We start from the raw sequence: 18,274 nt of genomic DNA, 5'->3' as shown, positions 1-18,274 counted from the left end.
CGCCCAAAGCGTCGAGTGCAAGAGCCGAGGCTATGTGCGAGAGTGGCAGCAGCAGCAGCAGTAGTAGCTGTAGGTGGTAGCTGTAGGTAGTAGGTGTAGGTAGTAGCTGTAGGTAGTAGATGTAGATAGTAGCTGTAGGTAGTAGGTGTAGGTAGTAGCTGTAGGTAGTAGCTGTAGGTGGTAGGTGTAGGTAGTAGGTGTAGGTAGTAGATGTAGATAGTAGCTGTAGGTAGTAGCTGTAGGTAGTAGGTGTAGGTAGTAGCTGTAGGTGGTAGGTGTAGGTAGTAGCTGTAGGTGGTAGCTGTAGGTAGTAGGTGTAGGTAGTAGCTGTAGGTAGTAGGTGTAGGTAGTAGCTGTAGGTGGTAGCTGTAGGTGGTAGCTGTAGGTAGTAGCTGTAGGTAGTAGCTGTAGGTAGTAGCTGTATGTAGTAGCTGTATGTAGTAGCTGTAGGTAGTAGCTGTAGGTGGTAGCTGTAGGTGGTAGGTGTATGTAGTAGCTGTAGGTGGTAGCTGTAGGTGGTAGGTGTAGGTAGTAGGTGTAGGTAGTAGCTGTAGGTAGTAGGTGTAGGTAGTAGCTGTAGGTAGTAGGTGTAGGTAGTAGCTGTAGGTAGTAGCTGTAGGTAGTAGGTGTAGGTAGTAGCTGTAGGTAGTAGGTGTATGTAGTAGCTGTAGGTAGTAGCTGTAGGTAGTAGGTGTAGGTAGTAGCTGTAGGTAGTAGGTGTATGTAGTAGCTGTAGGTAGTAGCTGTAGGTAGTAGGTGTAGGTAGTAGCTGTATGTAGTAGCTGTAGGTGGTATCTGTAGGTAGTAGGTGTAGGTAGTAGCTGTATGTAGTAGGTGTAGGTAGTAGGTGTAGGTAGTAGCTGTAGGTAGTAGCTGTAGGTAGTAGGTGTAGGTAGTAGCTGTAGGTAGTAGCTGTAGGTAGTAGGTGTAGGTAGTAGGTGTAGGTAGTAGGTGTAGGTAGTAGCTGTAGGTAGTAGGTGTAGGTAGTAGCTGTATGTAGTAGCTGTAGGTAGTAGCTGTAGGTGGTAGCTGTAGGTAGTAGCTGTAGGTAGTAGCTGTATGTAGTAGCTGTAGGTAGTAGGTGTAGGTGGTAGCTGAAGGTAGTAGGTGTAGGTAGTAGCTGTATGTAGTAGCTGTAGGTTGTAGCTGTAGGTAGTAGGTGTAGGTAGTAGCTGTAGATAGTAGCTGTAGGTAGTAGCTGTAGGTAGTAGCTGTATGTAGTAGGTTTAGGTAATAGCTGTATGTAGTAGGTGTAGGTAGTAGCTGTAGGTAGTAGGTGTAGGTAGTAGCTGTAGGTAGTAGCTGTATGTAGTAGCTGTATGTAGTAGCTGTAGGTAGTAGCTGTATGTAGTAGCTGTAGGTAGTAGGTGTAGGTAGTAGGTGTAGGTAGTAACTGTATGTAGTAGCTGTAGGTAGTAGCTGTAGGTAGTAGTTGTATGTAGTAGGTAGTAGCTGTAGGTAGTAGCTGTATGTAGTAGGTAGTAGCTGTAGGTAGTAGGTGTAGGTAGTAGCTGTAGGTAGTAGCTGTATGTAGTAGCTGTATGTAGTAGCTGTAGGTAGTAGCTGTATGTAGTAGCTGTAGGTAGTAGGTGTAGGTAGTATCTGTAGGTAGTAGCTGTATGTAGTAGGTGTAGGTAGTAGCTGTAGGTAGTAGGTGTAGGTAGTAGCTGTAGGTAGTAGGTGTAGGTAGAAGGTGTAGGTAGTAGCTGTAGGTAGTAGCTGTATGTAGTAGCTGTAGGTAGTAGCTGTATGTAGTAGGTGTAGGTAGTAGTTGTAGGTAGTAGCTGTAGGTAGTAGGTGTATGTAGTAGCTGTAGGTAGTAGCTGTATATAGTAGCTGTAGATAGTAGGTGTAGGTAGTAGCTGTAGGTAGTAGGTCCCGCTCTGTAGGGTGCAGTACGAGGATTAACCCCAGCCGTGACGCACATCGAAATGAAACCATTGGGTGATACTGCTACGGCGTTGGCGGTCGTGCACAATCACCGTTAACAACAACAACGACATCCGTGTCAACAGCACTGCGTGTGGCCTTAGACGTTAAAGTTACACAGAGTGTGTATCTCAATAATATCGTGATGATCGGCAGAGAAGTCGCGTATCATATACCCCCCCCCTTTTGAGGTCACGCGGTGGTGTACGACGGATGTGCTGAGTTTCGTAAATTAGTTTTTAATCTTAATATGCCGCTACATCGAGATTAGACCACAACCACTACTCGTCAGGCATGATTGGGCTTCAAGCGATCGTACCCTAGGAGTCATGGGTACCACGCTTAGGCCCGTCCCATTGATGGTTTCCTTTCCCGGCACCTCGGATTTCTCACGGTCGGCCACAGATCGTAGCGAAAGGAGTTCGACACACAGCGCGCTTCAAAAAGATGTTAACACTTCGGATATATTTTTTTGCAACAACAGCACGAGAAATGTGTGTGTGTATGCTCTGGAGAACCACCTGTTGAAGATTCCAGGCGCAGCGTTGACAACGCTGGCGAACAAGTGGGAGAGAGACTCTTTTAGGATTTTTGTAGCTATCAACATTACATTTGTCATCGCGTTGCAGTGTATGCGTCCGTTCTTTTTCCCATAAAAAACCGATGGACCCATGCGAGTGTTAACATGTTTTTGAAGCGCCCTGTACGTACAAGCAGCGCACAGCAAACCACGACAGCTCCTAACGTCCGCTACCCCCCCCCCACCCCCGTAACCCCTCTCTCGGCTCCTACCACCACCACCACCACCGCGTTATCACCACACGGAGGATGGAGCCATCGCAGGTGCATGTTGCCATCGCTCCTCGTCCTCCTCCGTGTGACGGTCGCGTGCCGATTTGAAAGAAAAATGAAGCCCCCACCCCCCGCGCAAGAATGACCTTTTATTATATATATAAAAAAATATATAATCACCCTTGATTATAATTAACTGAGCAAAGATAGCACCGATCGGTTTTTGTTAATTGGAGTTGTCACTTGTTCCGGCGATGCCGTGGCAATTATTTGATGAGAACTGTTACGCTTGCCTTACCCCCCCCCACCACCTTCAGCCTCTCGTCTCAAATGACGAACTTCAAACGCCGTCGATTTGACCCTCGTAGTTGTGGGGGGAGCGGTAGTGTAGTGGTTAAGCGCGCCGCGCTACGAACCTGGCCACCCGAGTTCGATTCCCTGCTCACGGTCACCAACACCACCGCGGACGATTTTCTAAACCGGTCCCGGGCCTCCCCCCTAGGTCGCCTCGGCCTCAAATGAGAGCGGTGTGTAGTAAACATCGCCACTCGGGGAGACAAAGGCGGTCGGGCGTGGTGCTGGCCACCCCTGCCCCCCACACCCCCCCCGCCCCCCCCCCCCCGTGTACCGTGGCGGCCTTCATAGGCACTCTCGCAAGCAGCACTTGCCCCGAAAATCCATCAAGGTTATACGGGGGATCTTTGCGTGGATTTAAAGTATTCGCGTCATCACGTCGGCAGCGGTCCACGAACTAAAGCAACGCAACTCAACACATTCGTCAATCAACGCTGTCGCAGAGGCTGCATATGTGTGGGGGAGGGTGGGGGTAATAAATACAATAGGCGACGTTTCGGATAATGCCCCGTCTGCATAACAGAGAAGAATGGTCATTGCCATGACCCGAAACGTCACGTGTTATTTATGCATGACGTCCTCGTTTGGACGAATGAGTTTAGATTGTGTGAATGAACATGGCTGTGTGTGTGAACATGGGTGTGTGTGTGTGTGTGAACATGGATATGTGTGAACATGGATATGGATGTATGTGAACATGGATATGTGTGTGTGTGTGTTTGAACATGGATGTGTGTAAACATGGATGTGTATGAACATGGATGTGTGTGTGTGAACATGGACATGGGTGTGTGTGAGTGTTGAACTCCTTTCGCACCGAGCTTAAGCCAACTGTGCTCATCGGAGGATGCGGAAGTGTCTGTGAATTGGAGGCTGACGTTTTGGGTCACGGCCCTTCTTCAGAGCAAAACAGAAGGGTTGGGGGAGGGGGGACGTTGTGTCATTGGTCGAGGAGAGCACTCCCACACATCTAGAACACTCACTCACATCTAGAACATACACATCTAGAACACTCACACACATCTAGAACACACACACACACATCTAGAACACTCACACACATCTAGGACACTCACTCACATCTAGAGCACTCACACACATCTAGAACACTCACTCACATCTAGAGCATTCACACACATCTAGAACACACACACACATCTAGAACACTCACACACATCTAGGACACTCACTCACATCTAGAGCATTCACACACATCTAGAACACACACACATCTAGAACACTCACACACATCTAGAACACTCACACACATCTAGAACACTCACACACACACACACATCTAGAACACTCACACACATCTAGAACACACACACACATCTAGAACACTCACACACATCTAGAACACTCACACACATCTAGAACACTCACACACATCTAGAACACACACACACACATCTAGAACACTAACACACATCTAGAACACTCACACACATCTAGAACACTCACACACATCTAGAACCCTCACACATCTACAACACTCACACACATCTAGAACACTCACACACATCTAGAACACTCACACACATCTAGAACACTCACACACATCTAGAACACTCACACACATCTAGAACACTCACACACATCTAGAACACTCACACACATCTAGAACACTCACACATCTAGAACACTCACACACATCTAGAACACTCACACACATCTAGGACACTCACACACATCTAGAACACTCACACACATCTAGAACACTCACACACATCTAGAACACTCACACACATCTAGAACACTCACACACATCTAGAACACTCACACACATCTAGAACACTAACACACATCTAGAACACTCACACACATCTAGAACACACACACACACATCTAGAACACTCACACACATCTAGAACACTCACACACATCTAGAACACTCACACACATCTAGAACACTCACACACATCTAGAACACTCACACACATCTACAACACTCACACACATCTAGAACACTCACACACATCTAGAGCACACACAACAAGTAAGTAAGGTAAACGTGCGTTCGTTTTTCTCCAGCATTTAAGACGAAGCAATGCCGCGCGAGTCCATGGGACTAACTATGGAGATCAGCGCAGAGTTTGCCCGCAGCACCGGTTTAAACAGGGTTTAGATCGCGTAAATATATAAATGTGTCGTTAAACCCGCCACCACCCGACACAGCCAATGAGTGTGGTTTTGTCACGTAAACAAAACGTGTCATTTAGTTACTACTTTAGCACACCGGTTGTGCGTTGGAGAGTTAAACCCACGAACATTTACAATTCGACTACCGCGTGGCGTGTCGCTGTTGATGACAACAAACAGCATCATCAGGCGAGTTTCCAGATCTAACCCTCCCCCGCCCCCCATTTATCGCGGATAATATTGGTCGCGAAACCCCACGTGTTAAAACAGGCAAAACAAATCACGAATCCGTTTTCGACTTCGCCGAATCGCATCAGCGGGGCATGACGCCTCCCCCCCCCGTCTCCCTCCATCCAAGCGAACGTTGCCGGGATCTTTCATTTATCCCCTCCGTGATCTCTTTGTGTAGCAAAGAGGCGCCACATTTGCGAGCAACGTGCGCGGCCCTTTCGATGCAGGACGCCAGAGAGAGAGAGAGAGCCAGAGCCGTGTTCACAATGAACGTCCAAACAGTACACGGACTTCTCGGCTTGTAACTCGTGGATGCGGCTTGACCACAGAAGCCGAAGAAGGGAACGTCGGATTGAAGGGGGCGTTGTGGAGGTGGGGGGGGGGGGAAATTGGATTCGTGAACATTTGTTATCCTGCAAAAGGTGGCAAGCGACCTGGCTGGCCAGCTGCGGAGCGGAGAGTTGAGGATTGGCACCAACATTGCGCAAACACAACGCGGTGCCATCCGTGGTGTTGAGCGAGCGATGTGGGTCATGAGAGAGAGAGTGAGAAGGAAAGAGAGAGACGGGGATGGGCAGGGAGTCAGTCTCTCCGTCTCAGCGCGCACTCCGCGGTGATTCATTGCGCCGGGCGCGGTGCCACAAACCGCAGGCTCCGTGTGTCCGGCGACAATTAAAGGCGATTCATATCGGGGGCGCCCGCGTCCGTTCGTGATCCGTCATCGTTCCCGAGACGACGCCGCGAAGTTTGCGTCGTCTGGTGCATCGTGGCACAACTTGAACGCACCACAACGCGCGCATGGAGTGACAACGCCGACCGAATGGGAACATCATCACACGCTCATCCGGTGCACCCCCACGATGTTCCTGCCAAATACAGCCCCCCCCCCCACCTTTCATCCTTCCCCCCCGCCTTTGCCCCCCACACACCCACCCACCCCCCCCATCCAACGGCATTCCAATCACCGCGTTGCAGACAATCGCATTTGGGTTGCGCAAGAGTGGAATAATGATTTAGCGCGGCGAAATTTCGCAAAAGGGGGAAAGAGAGAGAGAGCGAGCGAGGGACCGGAGCGAGATGGGCACGAGTTGGGGTTGAGCGAGGCGAGAAGAGCGAGGCGAGAGGTAAGAGAGGTAAGAGAGGGGCGAGAGAGAGAGAGAGAGGAGAGAAGGAGGAGGAGTGGAGGAGAGCGCGCACACGGAGGCCACTTGACATTTATCATCCGCACGTTTCCTTATCCGGGCTCCCCGGACGCGCTCCCATTGGCTGCGCGCGTCACATGCGCCGCTGCTAAAATATACAACGATCGCTTTTTGGAGGTGGGCTTCCCCGCGACAGCAAAAACGACAGCGGCAGGAAATATAGCATCTCCGAAAGAACCCCCCCGCGAAAGAAATTAATGGCCATGAGTTCATATTTGATCAACTCCAACTACGTGGACCCCAAGTTCCCGCCGTGCGAGGAGTACTCGCAGGGCGACTACATCCCAGAGCCGAGTCCCGAGTACTACGGGCAGCCGCGAGACCCGGGCTACCGGCAACCCCCAGAGCCCGTCTGCCCGCAGCACGCGGACTACCCCGAGCAGCCCTACCACTGCGGTGAGCCCGAACCGGAGGGACTCGTGGCCCAGGCGGGGAGGCACGGCGTGGTGCCTCCCGTTCCGCAACAACCACCACCGCCACCGCCGCCGCCTCCTCCGCCTCCTCACCCGAGCCACTTGCCCCGGGCAGCCCTCGAGGCGTGCGGCGCGGAGGCTGTGCCCGCGTGCACCCAGCAGCTGGGAGCCGTGCCCAACGGGTTGACTTGCGGCGTGAGTAGCGGCAAACACCACCAGCAGCTGCAGCTGCAGCAGGACCCGCATCTTCAGCAGCAGCAGCAGCAGCAGCCGCCGGTCGTGTACCCGTGGATGAAGAAGGTGCACGTGAACGCCGGTAGGTTGGGCGCGTTGGCCCCGGATGCCTCGTGGCGGCGTTCCGCGTTCATTTGCTCCTTCCTCGTGGGGTCTTCGCGCCGGTCGCGGAGTCTCTTCCGTGACCCGCCTTGGCACGCGTGGGGCTCTCTCTCTCTCTACCACCCCCCCCCGCCCGCCCGCACGGTAGGCCGTGCGGAATTGCGAACGGGGAGGATTGGCGGGGCGAGCTGCTCATTACGAAGATTTATGTCGCCTTTAAACACAACAAATGCGCCGCCGCTGACACCGCCGCTACCGCAACGGCCCTCTTAATAAACATTTATTGCGCTCGAGGGCCCCGCTGAACGCGTCGCACACCCACGAAGCGAGCCGCACGCGCGGGAGAGAGATACGGGGTGGTGGTGGGGGGGGGAATTTTCTCTTCTCCGTTCGTGCGGCGTCCGATGTTGTTCGGGAGCTAACGTGCCTCCTCCTACTCCTCACCACCACCATCACCACCGCCACCACCGCCACAATTGTCGATGGTCTTCCAGGCTTCGGCAGAGCGAGAGAGCGCACGAGAGAGAGAGAGAGAGAAAGAGTTCGTGCAGTTTGACGATACAGCCTCCTTCCTAGATTCCCGGCGTTCGTGACTGCAGGAATCACTCATTGGACATTTCGGTAAAGTCACGTAGAAAATATAATCGATAGGATAATAGATTGTTGTCTTTGTGTGTGTCTCGCTCGGTGTGCCTGTGTGTGTGTGTGTCTCTCTCTGCTTGTGTGTGTCTGCCTACGCTGTTCCCGCGTCTGTGTTTTATCATTCATTCTTACCTGATGGTGGTTGCTGGTGTTGCAACCGAAACGTCGTATTCTATTATTATTATCAGATTTTATTTTTCTACGTCACGTTACCGTAGGAGCGCAGGATAAGCGGTTGGGTGCGCTTAAGCGGCGATGAAAGTTGCGAATCGAAGCAAGGTGGTCGTGTTGTCATCCGGGGCCCTATCCGCCTCCTACCACCACCACCACCACGGGTGCGACTTTAAGGGGGCTCGCAGGCAAGGTGGAGTGTTGCTGCCCGCGTTGATCGCGCACGCGGGGAGGCACGGGGAGAGCGAGCAAAGGCGGCGAGCGGCAACCTTTAGAGAAGATATTGAGCGGCTGTTTGAGGCGCGATCTGGCGGTGGCGGGGTGGGGTGGAGTGGGGTGGATTAGCTATTGTTTGGGAAGCATAGCGCGTTGCCAAATCAATTGGGGATCCATAGCCGTCAACGTGCATCATGTGAAGCAGGGACAGAAACAAACTGAAATGGCCCAGCCGAGACGCGAATGAGTGCGCCGCGCGCGCGTGGATTTGTGTACGTTTATGGATGTATGTGTGTCGTGTGTGTGTGTGTCAGCCTCAAGTGAGTACCTTGGTGGTGCGTGTACACATCGACACGAGGGAGACAAAGGCGGCCGGGCGTGGTGCTGGCCACCCACCCTCCATTCGTGTGCCGTTCCGGCCTTCATAGGTGCAACTCGCGAGCGGCACTTGCCCCAACAGTCTGTTACAGGCTATACGGGGGATCTTTGTCTTAGCGTGTGTTGAGCGGTAGCGCAGTGGTTAGCGCTACGCTGCGCTACGAACCCGGCGACCCGAGTTCGAGTCCCGCTCACGGCCACCAACACCGGTGACGATCATCTGAACCGGTCCCGAGCTCTCTTCCACGTCGACTCAACGTTACCAAATGAGTACCTCGTGCTGATGTGTAACCATCGCCGCTGGGGGAGACAAAGGCGGCCGGGCGTGGTGCTCGCCACCCACCCCCCTCGTGTGCCGTGTGCCGTGCCTTCAAAGGTGCAACTCGTGAACGGCACTTGCCCCCCGCGGCTATACCGGGGGGGGGATCTTTGTCTGTGTGTCTCGTCGCCACGTGCACAAGGAGCTTCTTACGAAATCGCGCGTTAATCGGCAGTCGAAATTTGAGCGACACAGTAGCCTGTCGTGGAAGGGTGAGTGTCGTGGAAGGGTGAGTGTCGTGGAAGGGTGAGTGTCGTGGAAGGGTGAGTGTCGTGGAAGGGTGAGTGTCGTGGAAGGGTGAGTGTCGTGGAAGGGTGAGTGTCGTGGAAGGGTGAGTGTCGTGGAAGGGTGAGTGTCGTGGAAGGGTGAGTGTCGTGGAAGGGTGAGTGTCGTGAAAGGGTGAGTGTCGTGGAAGGGTGAGTGTCGTGGAAGGGTGAGTGTCGTGGAAGGGTGAGTGTCGTGGAAGGGTGAGTGTCGTGGAAGGGTGAGTGTCGTGGAAGGGTGAGTGTCGTGGAAGGGTGAGTGTCGTGGAAGGGTGAGTGTCGTGGAAGGGTGAGTGTCGTGGAAGGGTGAGTGTCGTGGAAGGGTGAGTGTCGTGGAAGGGTGAGTGTCGTTGAAGGGTGAGTGTCGTGGAAGGGTGAGTGTCGTGGAAGGGTGAGTGTCGTGGAAGGGTGAGTGCCGTGTGGTGCTCACGGTCAGGGTTCAATGTGGTCATGTTGAATTCCGTGCGGCTGTAAATCTCAGGCACCGTCATCATTTCGGGACGGGGTGAAACAAAAAATGTACAGATGTGTTTTTGTTCCAAAAAAGGGCTCGCTCCGAGGGGGGGGTCTAATTTTAAACCCAGTGCGTAACGTGCAAAACTAAATTCCACCTGCTCGTCTAATTTATCTTACGAAACGGGCGCCGTAAATGCAAATGCGTGTTTTTATCTGTGTGCGTGTACGCTTGTTTCGTATTCATCGATATCGTGATGATTTCGCGCAGCGTGGAAATTGGTGAACGGTGAGCGGCGAGCGTGCTCACTGAAGGTAGCAGTAGCAACACAATCAGCAGCTGCAGTGTCACCACGACCCCGACCACGGCGACTACCGATACAGCCGCCGCTGTGAACGAGCAGCAGTAGCAACACCACCGCTAGCCACCACTCACCACCATCAGCAATGCCACCTCGAGACAATACAACCACCATCACGTCAACCACTAAATGCCACCATCGCCACCGCCACCAACAATATTGTTGGTGGCGGTGGTTAAACCACCACCGCCACTATCGCCACCACTGCCAGCCATTATAACCACCATGACAACCACCATCACCACGACCACCAGCAACTAGAGCCACCAAAACCGTTGCCACCCACCACCACGAGCCGCCACCGACATGGCCATTTATCGGTCGCAACTCCTAGCGCCGGCACCGTGGAGCAATTATCGAGTGAGAGGCGGCCGTCACTCGCGCGTGCGTGTGGTCATTGAGCACCGTCAACGCGCCTTTACAAACGGGCCCTGCAACACCGCACCACGTGCCAAACCCATCGCGAAGAGACGCAGAGACGCCGTGGCGTACGTGAGACGCGGGGACAGGGAGAAGGATGTATTTCACAGGCAAAGGGAGAGAAAGAGAGAGAGAGCAACACGATTCGGAGATTATGGGGTGGGTTGTTTTTTTTTTGTTAATGGACAGAGTTGCACGAGAGAGAAAGGAGAGAGAGAGAGAGAGGAGAGAGGGAAGATATATTTCACGATTCGGCACGACCTCTGGCCGCTGCTTAGGCGCGACGTCGCTCGTAAATCTACCGAATGGCGAACCGGTGATTGGCTTTGTGCACTCATGAAGTTTCGCCTGCTAACGCTGTCCCCTCCGATATCCACACTCCTCCTCCTCCTCCCTGTCATCACCTCATCTTCCACCCGAACCTTTTGTCCACTTCCGCTCTCCTCCTCCCCCCTCCTCCTGCCCCCCCCCCCGACCACTTCCTCCCTCTCCCCCCCCCCCATTTTTTCCCTTCTCCCTCCACGTCTCTCCATCACCACCGCCGCCGCCGCCGCCACCACCACCAAACGTCACGACGACCGCCCACAGTCAACCCCAACTATATCGGCGGGGAGTCGAAGCGCTCCCGCACGGCCTACACGCGCCAGCAGGTGCTGGAGCTGGAGAAGGAGTTCCACTTCAACCGCTACCTCACCAGGAGACGGCGAATCGAGATCGCGCACTCGCTGTGCCTGAGCGAGCGCCAGATCAAGATCTGGTTCCAGAACCGGCGCATGAAGTGGAAGAAGGACCACAAGTTACCCAACACCAAGATTCGCTCCTCGGGTCCCGGTGGGGCTGTGCAGGCGAACGGTGGAGCGGCGGTGGTGATGACTGCAGGAGGTGGTGGTGGTGGTGGAGGTGGTGGCAGCAGCAGCAGCAGCAGCAATGGTAGTAGCAGCAGCAGCGGCGGCGGCGGCAATGGGAAGGGCCACTGCGTGACCTCAGCTCCCACGAGCGGGGTGCTCACCAGCGCGTTATGAGCCTCAATGAGACGTACGGTCGGACTGGAGCGCACGTATATATATACACACACACAACTACACACTCAAGTACACACACACACACAAGTACACGGGGACACACACAAGTACACACACACACACAAGTACACACACACACAAGTACACACACACACACAAGTACACACGTAAGTACACAAACACACACACAAGTACACACACACACACAAGTACAAAAACACACAAGTACACGGGGACACACACAAGTACACACACACACACACGTAAGTACACAAACACACACAAGTACACGGACACACACAAGTGCACGTACGCACACACAACTACACACGCAAGTACACACACACACACACGTACACAAACACACACACACACACAAGTACACGGACACACACACAACTACACACGTAAGTACACGGACACACAAATACACACGCACGTACACACACACAAGTACACGGACACACACACAAGTACACACACACGTACACGTGTACACATGTACACGTATACACACAGTACACGCGCACACGTGGCACTCGTATACGATACACTAAACCAAACGTAGGCACGAATAAAAACCGACAGTATACTCCGACACATTCCCAAACACACACGCAGATATGTGTACACATTCAGTCGTGTATAAACTCATACACATATGTAATCATGCACACTAGTATACACTCATACCTGGTACAGACGTATGTATATATACGCCTGTACATAAATACATACATAGACAATGATTCATATTTTGTCTACAATGCACACGCTCCCATACGTACACACATGCGCGTGTACAAAGACACACGAACGCACACACACAAAGAGGCACGCACACACACACACACTCATTCATACGCATTTACACACGGGCACACGCACACTCTTCATACGCACACATATCCACATATATGTACACACACACACACACAAGTACAAACGCACACGCATGCACACGCACGAAGACAAAGATGCCCCGTGTAGCCTTAACATACTTTGGGGATGAACGTGCTGTTTAGCGTGCAGCACCTATGAAGGCACGATTCTCACCCGCGCAGCATGTACACAACCGTACCAACGTCCACTTCACGTACGCACGCATATCCACGTATACACGCACGCGCATACATTACTCACTCATACATAGACGCACACACGCACGACTGTCGATGTTTTTAGGGTCGCGTTTTATATACACATCACCAGATTGACGCCTCAACCGTCACCGCTTTCTCTCTCTCTCTCTATGATTTGAATGTCTTACAGTTTAACGCAAACGTCGTTTTTAAAACATGTGTTTATTTGGTCTCGCCGTTCGCCATAACTAATTGGTATATATTTATATAAATACGTCTTGGGGGGGTTTTTGTTAAAGGAAAATAATGCATATTACATGACCTAATTTATTGGTATTATTTTCTATTCCGACATACCAAACTATATATATCACGTGACCTCATGTTTTTTTTTTAAAGCTTGTCCCAGCTGGGAGATGTAAGTTGTAATTTGTGATATTTATAAGATTGGGGTATTGGCGGGGGTTGGGGCCATTGGCCCTCCGCGTGTTATATGTTGTGTGTGGGGAGCGGTGGCGCTGCAGTTAGCACGCTACGCTCCGAACCCGGCGGCCAACTCGGAGTTCCAATCCCGCTCATGGCCACCGCCACCAACGCCAGCTTCAGCCGATTGTCTTGCACCTGGTGGCCTAACCCCCCCCCCCACCCCCCCCTCTAGGGTCGACTCAGCCTCAAATGAGTACCTGGTGCAGTGCAAGCGTAGTGTGCAGTAAAGATCGTCACTCGGGGAGACAAAGGCGGCCGGGCGGGGCGGGGCGCAGTTGCCGGAGTCCACCCACCCACTCAGTTTGGCGTGCGGGCCTTTCAATAGGTTCCAACTCGCTAGCAGCACTTGCCCCCAACAGCCTGTGCGGGCTATACGGGGGACCTTTGTCTTTGTGGGTGGAGTACATCGATGCGGAGGGGGGGGGGGGCTACATTCGGGGGTTCAGGCGTCGCAATGGACGGGCATGCACTTAACCATTTCCAGCGGACCAGCCAGGCCAACTGTTATAGTTGAGGTCCATTTGTTGTTTTGTATCCTCTGCTGTAAATACCATTGTTGTTGTTTCTGCTGCTGCTGCTGCTCAACGTGTGGACGAATACTGTTTAGACTTTTGAGCTTCTAAAGCCAGCTACAGGGGGGGGGGGTATACGGGCGGAGGCATGTGTATTGTTTCAGAATTATGGTTTGCTGATCATGGTGATGATGATGATTACAATGCGCATAACGTTATTTTATTTCTGTGTTGATACTGCCAATCGTGCAGTGGTGCATCATAAGCACACTTAATAACAATAATATCAACCACAACCAAAACTCAACATACTCCGTCCAAAAATAGAATTTTTAAAAAATACCACTGCCGTAAAATGTCACTGAAATATATAATTAGACCACGTTTCGGGGGCGATGATGTTACTTACACACACACACACACACGTGTGCTCTGAAGAAGGACCTGCTGTCCGAAACGTCGCCTAATATTATACGTAATTTGTTCCTGTTAGTGCATAGTGTTATTGACAAATGTGTTGAGTTTGTGTTATATTGATCACCATGATTCATCTCTCTCTCTCTCTCTCATTCTTTCTCATTCTCTCTCTCTCCGCTCATTTTCTGTCTCTCTCTCTGGAGCCATGAAGTACAACTTACCTGCAGTGTAGATTTTTTTTGTATTATTATTATTTGGTATTTATCCGCTCGTTGTCCACCTCTTTGTTACGGACGGCGTGCGTGCGCGCGCGCGCGTGCGCGTGTGTGTATGTGTGACACAGGCCTTCGCCATGCCACCTTGCTTTGTACATCGAGTGCAACGGCTGCCGAAGCGGTTATTCGTGGTATTTGTATAATATATCAAACGCTGCAGAGAGAGAGAAAACAAGCTAAACACAGCGGGTCAACAGAAAAGGGGAGGATGTACATGTCACTGAGCGCGCGTGTATGTTGGGTGTATTTATGAAGACTAAATTAAGGCAACAAAGGGCAGAGAAAAATTCACGACTGTTTTTGGGAACAGTATAATTGTGTCGGTGTCAATTGAACCCATGTGTAGTATATATATCTGTAGTGAGACGGGGAGGGATTTCGTGACGTAGGGTATATATGTGCCAATTAGTTAGGGTTATTGTCGATCGCACTTGGAGGGTTATTTATCTGTTTCATAGGAAATAAAAGTCACGACACCATCGCGCCTCATTGCGACCGTTCATCCGTTGCGCGCGCGTCACACGCACGTGGACACGGGCCACGTTAATGATCTGCTCCGAGTGAAGGGTCGCCGCCCGAAACGTTCACTCGATTATTATTTTTCTCGGGGAGGTGGGGCGGGGGGGGGGTTTGTATTCGCTCGTGAAACGGTGTGTTAATGTGTCAATTACGGTAAGCGTGTTTACCCGTGAACATAACACGGCGTGGACCCGAACGCGTTAAAGTCGCGTGCCCGCGCGCGCGTGCGTGTCGTGTTAAAATAAAAATAAAAACACGACGCTATTGTGTTAGGCACCACAACAACCACAACACAGCCGCGTAGCACAACGTGCCTGCTGTGGAAACATCGCATTGTGTTCACGGAGCACAATGCGTTATTCGTGAGCGGAGGGACATTCATAAACAACTCGCGTGCGCATTCGTACGTGAAGACACAGACGCATTGCGCACGCATTAACGAACACGCACGAGGAATTAAATGTATACTGTAACGATATACTGCATTGATAGCCTTTATTTCAGGCCTGATGTTATTCGTGTGGAAGGCTCCTGCGTATACACACAAAGAATCTCTCTCTCTCTCTTAGACACACACACGAAGACAAAGATCCCCCGTGTAGCCTTAACAGACTGTTGGGGCAAGTGCTGTTAGCGAGCAGCACCTACGAAGGCCGGCACGGCACACGAGGGGGTGGGTGGCCAACACCACGCCCGGCCGCCTTTGTCTCCCAAATGACGATGTTTACACATCGCAGCAGGTACTAATTTGAGGCTAAGTCGACCTAGGGGAGGCCCAGGACCGGTACATATAATCGTCACTGGTGTTGACCGTCAGCGGGAATCGAATCCGGATCGCCGGGTTCGTAGCGCAGCGTAGCGCTAACCGCTACACTACCGCTCCCCACATAAACAAAGGCACACACACACACGTACATAAGCACATGGGCACACACATGCACTACTGACACACACAGCGCAATTACAGCTAAGATTCGTTGGGGCTCAGCCATTCCTAATTCAGGATATGCAACACGCACCCCAAATCGCACCCTTGAAACAACAGCGTTTACAAACATTAAAGTCAATAAGTAATACATGTGATATGTGTATGCGGAGATGTGGGTCGAACTCGCGTTTTTTTAACCCTTTGCACGCTGTAATTTCCCGTTGCCAAATAGGCTGATGGGTTTTTGTAATGTTTTGTTATCATCGCTGCGACGAGAAGACGGGAGGAGGGGAGCCCATGCTATTCACGTCACGAGACATTAATCAACGTCTCCCTAAGAGCACTCACGACCCGCAACCATCCAGCACCATCCAGCAGTGGAGAGCGACAAAGGTGGGGGGGGTGGGGGGACAGGGCATGAAGGCACTGCACTGTACTGCTTCATCAACTCAAGTGATTGATCCTTGCGCGATGCGTAACTAAACAATCGGAACCCCGGAATGCTCGACGCACGCGATCAAAGCGTGCACTTGAACCGGTCCTGGGACTCCCCCAGGTCGACTCAGCATCGGATGAGCATCCTGCGCGGTGTGTAAACGTCACGTGGTGCTGGCCACCCGCTCTATAGGTGCTCGCTAACAGCCAAGAGTCCGTACCCTTTTGTTATCTAACATCGCTTTATGACGGCGGCGGCTTTCATCCAGCGGTGGAATGACCATGGCTGCTGTTGCTGCTGCTGATGATGATGATGTGTTATCAACGATCCAGGCCCTGTAACCCCGGACGCAATGGCCGTGCGCGTATAGGAAGCGCTGTGCAGCAAATACTGTACCAGGCTCACGCTGAAGCACAAAGACAAAGATCCCCCGTGTAGCCTTTAACGGGGGGCAAGTGCTGTTAGCGAGCAACTCTGAAGGCCGGCATCGACACACAATGGGACCGGGGTGGTTCACATCCACGCGCGGCCGCCTTTGTCTCTCCACCCCCCCCCACTACCGATGTTTTTCCACATAGATGTTTTACAATACTTGAGGCTGGGTCGACCTAGGGGCCCGGCCCAGGACCGGTTCGGACAATCGTCACCGGTGTTGGCCGTGTGCGGGAACTCGGCTCGCCGGGTTCGGAGCGCGGCGCGCTAACCGCTGCGCTACCGTTCCCGACACACACAAAGATCCCCCGTGTAGCCTTAACAGACTGTAGGGGCAAGTGCTGTTAGCGAGCACCTATGAAGGCCGGAACGGCACACGATGGGACGGGTGGCCAGCACCACGCCCGGCCGCTTTTGTCTCCCCAGTGACGATGTTTACTACACACCGCACCAGGTACTCATTTGAGGCTGAGTCGACCTAGGGGAGGCCCGGGGACCGGTTCAGACAATCGTCACTGGGTGTTGGCCGTGAGCGGGAATCGAACCCGGGTCGCCAGGTTCATAGCGCAGCGCGCTAACCGCTACACTACCGCTCCCGACATACACAAACACAGACACACATACGCACACACACAGACACACACACAGACACACATACGCACACACACAGACACACACACAGACACACATACGCACACACACAGACACCACACACAGACACACATACGCACACACACAGACACACACACAGACACACACACAGACAGACACACATACGCACACACACAGACACACACACAGACACACACACAGACACACACACACAGACACACACACAGACACACACACACACAGACACAGACACACACAGACAGACACACAGACACACACACAGACGCACACACACAGACACACATACGCACACACACAGACACACACACAGACACACACACAGACACACATACGCACACACACACATACAGACACACACACACAGACACACACACACACACCCACAGACACACACACAGACACACACACAGACACACATACGCACACACACACATACAGACACACACACACAGACACACACACACACACCCACAGACACACACACACACAGACACACAGACACACATACGCACACACACACAGACACACACAGACACACACACAGACACACACACACACACAGACACACACACACAGACACACACACACAGACACACACACACACAGACACACACACACAGACACACACACACAGACACACACACGCACAAGCCCGTGCGTGAGCGCGCGCGCGCGCGTGCGTTCGTGTGACCCCCCGCACTCCGCTCTGCCTGGGTGCCGCCAGACTGCAGACCGCAGCCACCGGCATTGTTTGGTCGCCACTGAAGCCAAGTTCACGCCGAGGACTAAATCCGTCAGCGCGCGGTGTCTTGAAAAAAAAATTAAGAGGGGGGGTGTTTGGGGTGGGTGTGGTGGGGGTGCGTGTGGGCGGCGGGGTGGGGGGCCCAACTTTGTGCACTCGGCGGCGGG

The 18,274-nt window shown here is 52.5% G+C and overlaps 1 protein-coding gene across 10 annotated transcripts in view; it reads left to right on the top strand.

Annotated features, from left to right (window-relative positions):
• LOC116944596 (homeobox protein Hox-A4) overlaps positions 1 to 14,896 on the top strand; it is a 57,241-nt gene extending 42,345 nt beyond the window's left edge. For 9 of the 10 annotated variants that reach the window (XR_004403139.2, XR_004403137.2, XR_004403138.2 and 6 more), the window contains one exon: positions 11,212 to 11,340. Coding sequence is in view for 1 of the 10 variants with exons in the window: in XM_032958303.2 (XP_032814194.1) it covers positions 6,848 to 7,379; positions 11,212 to 11,645 (966 nt within the window). In the remaining 9 variants the exon portion in view is untranslated. Of the gene's footprint in view, positions 1 to 6,379; positions 7,380 to 11,211 lie in introns of those variants that run through there. The other variant, XM_032958303.2, reaches the window with a different exon arrangement.
• The last annotated feature ends 3,378 nt before the right edge of the window (positions 14,897 to 18,274 follow it).

Source organism: Petromyzon marinus, chromosome 2, assembly GCF_048934315.1.
Source record: "Petromyzon marinus isolate PM22_M1 ecotype Great Lakes invasive population chromosome 2, UKy_Petmar_22M1.pri1.0, whole genome shotgun sequence".
In the NCBI taxonomy this organism is placed as follows: Eukaryota; Metazoa; Chordata; class Hyperoartia; order Petromyzontiformes; family Petromyzontidae; genus Petromyzon; species Petromyzon marinus.
This window is presented reverse-complemented; position numbering and strand designations above follow the sequence as displayed.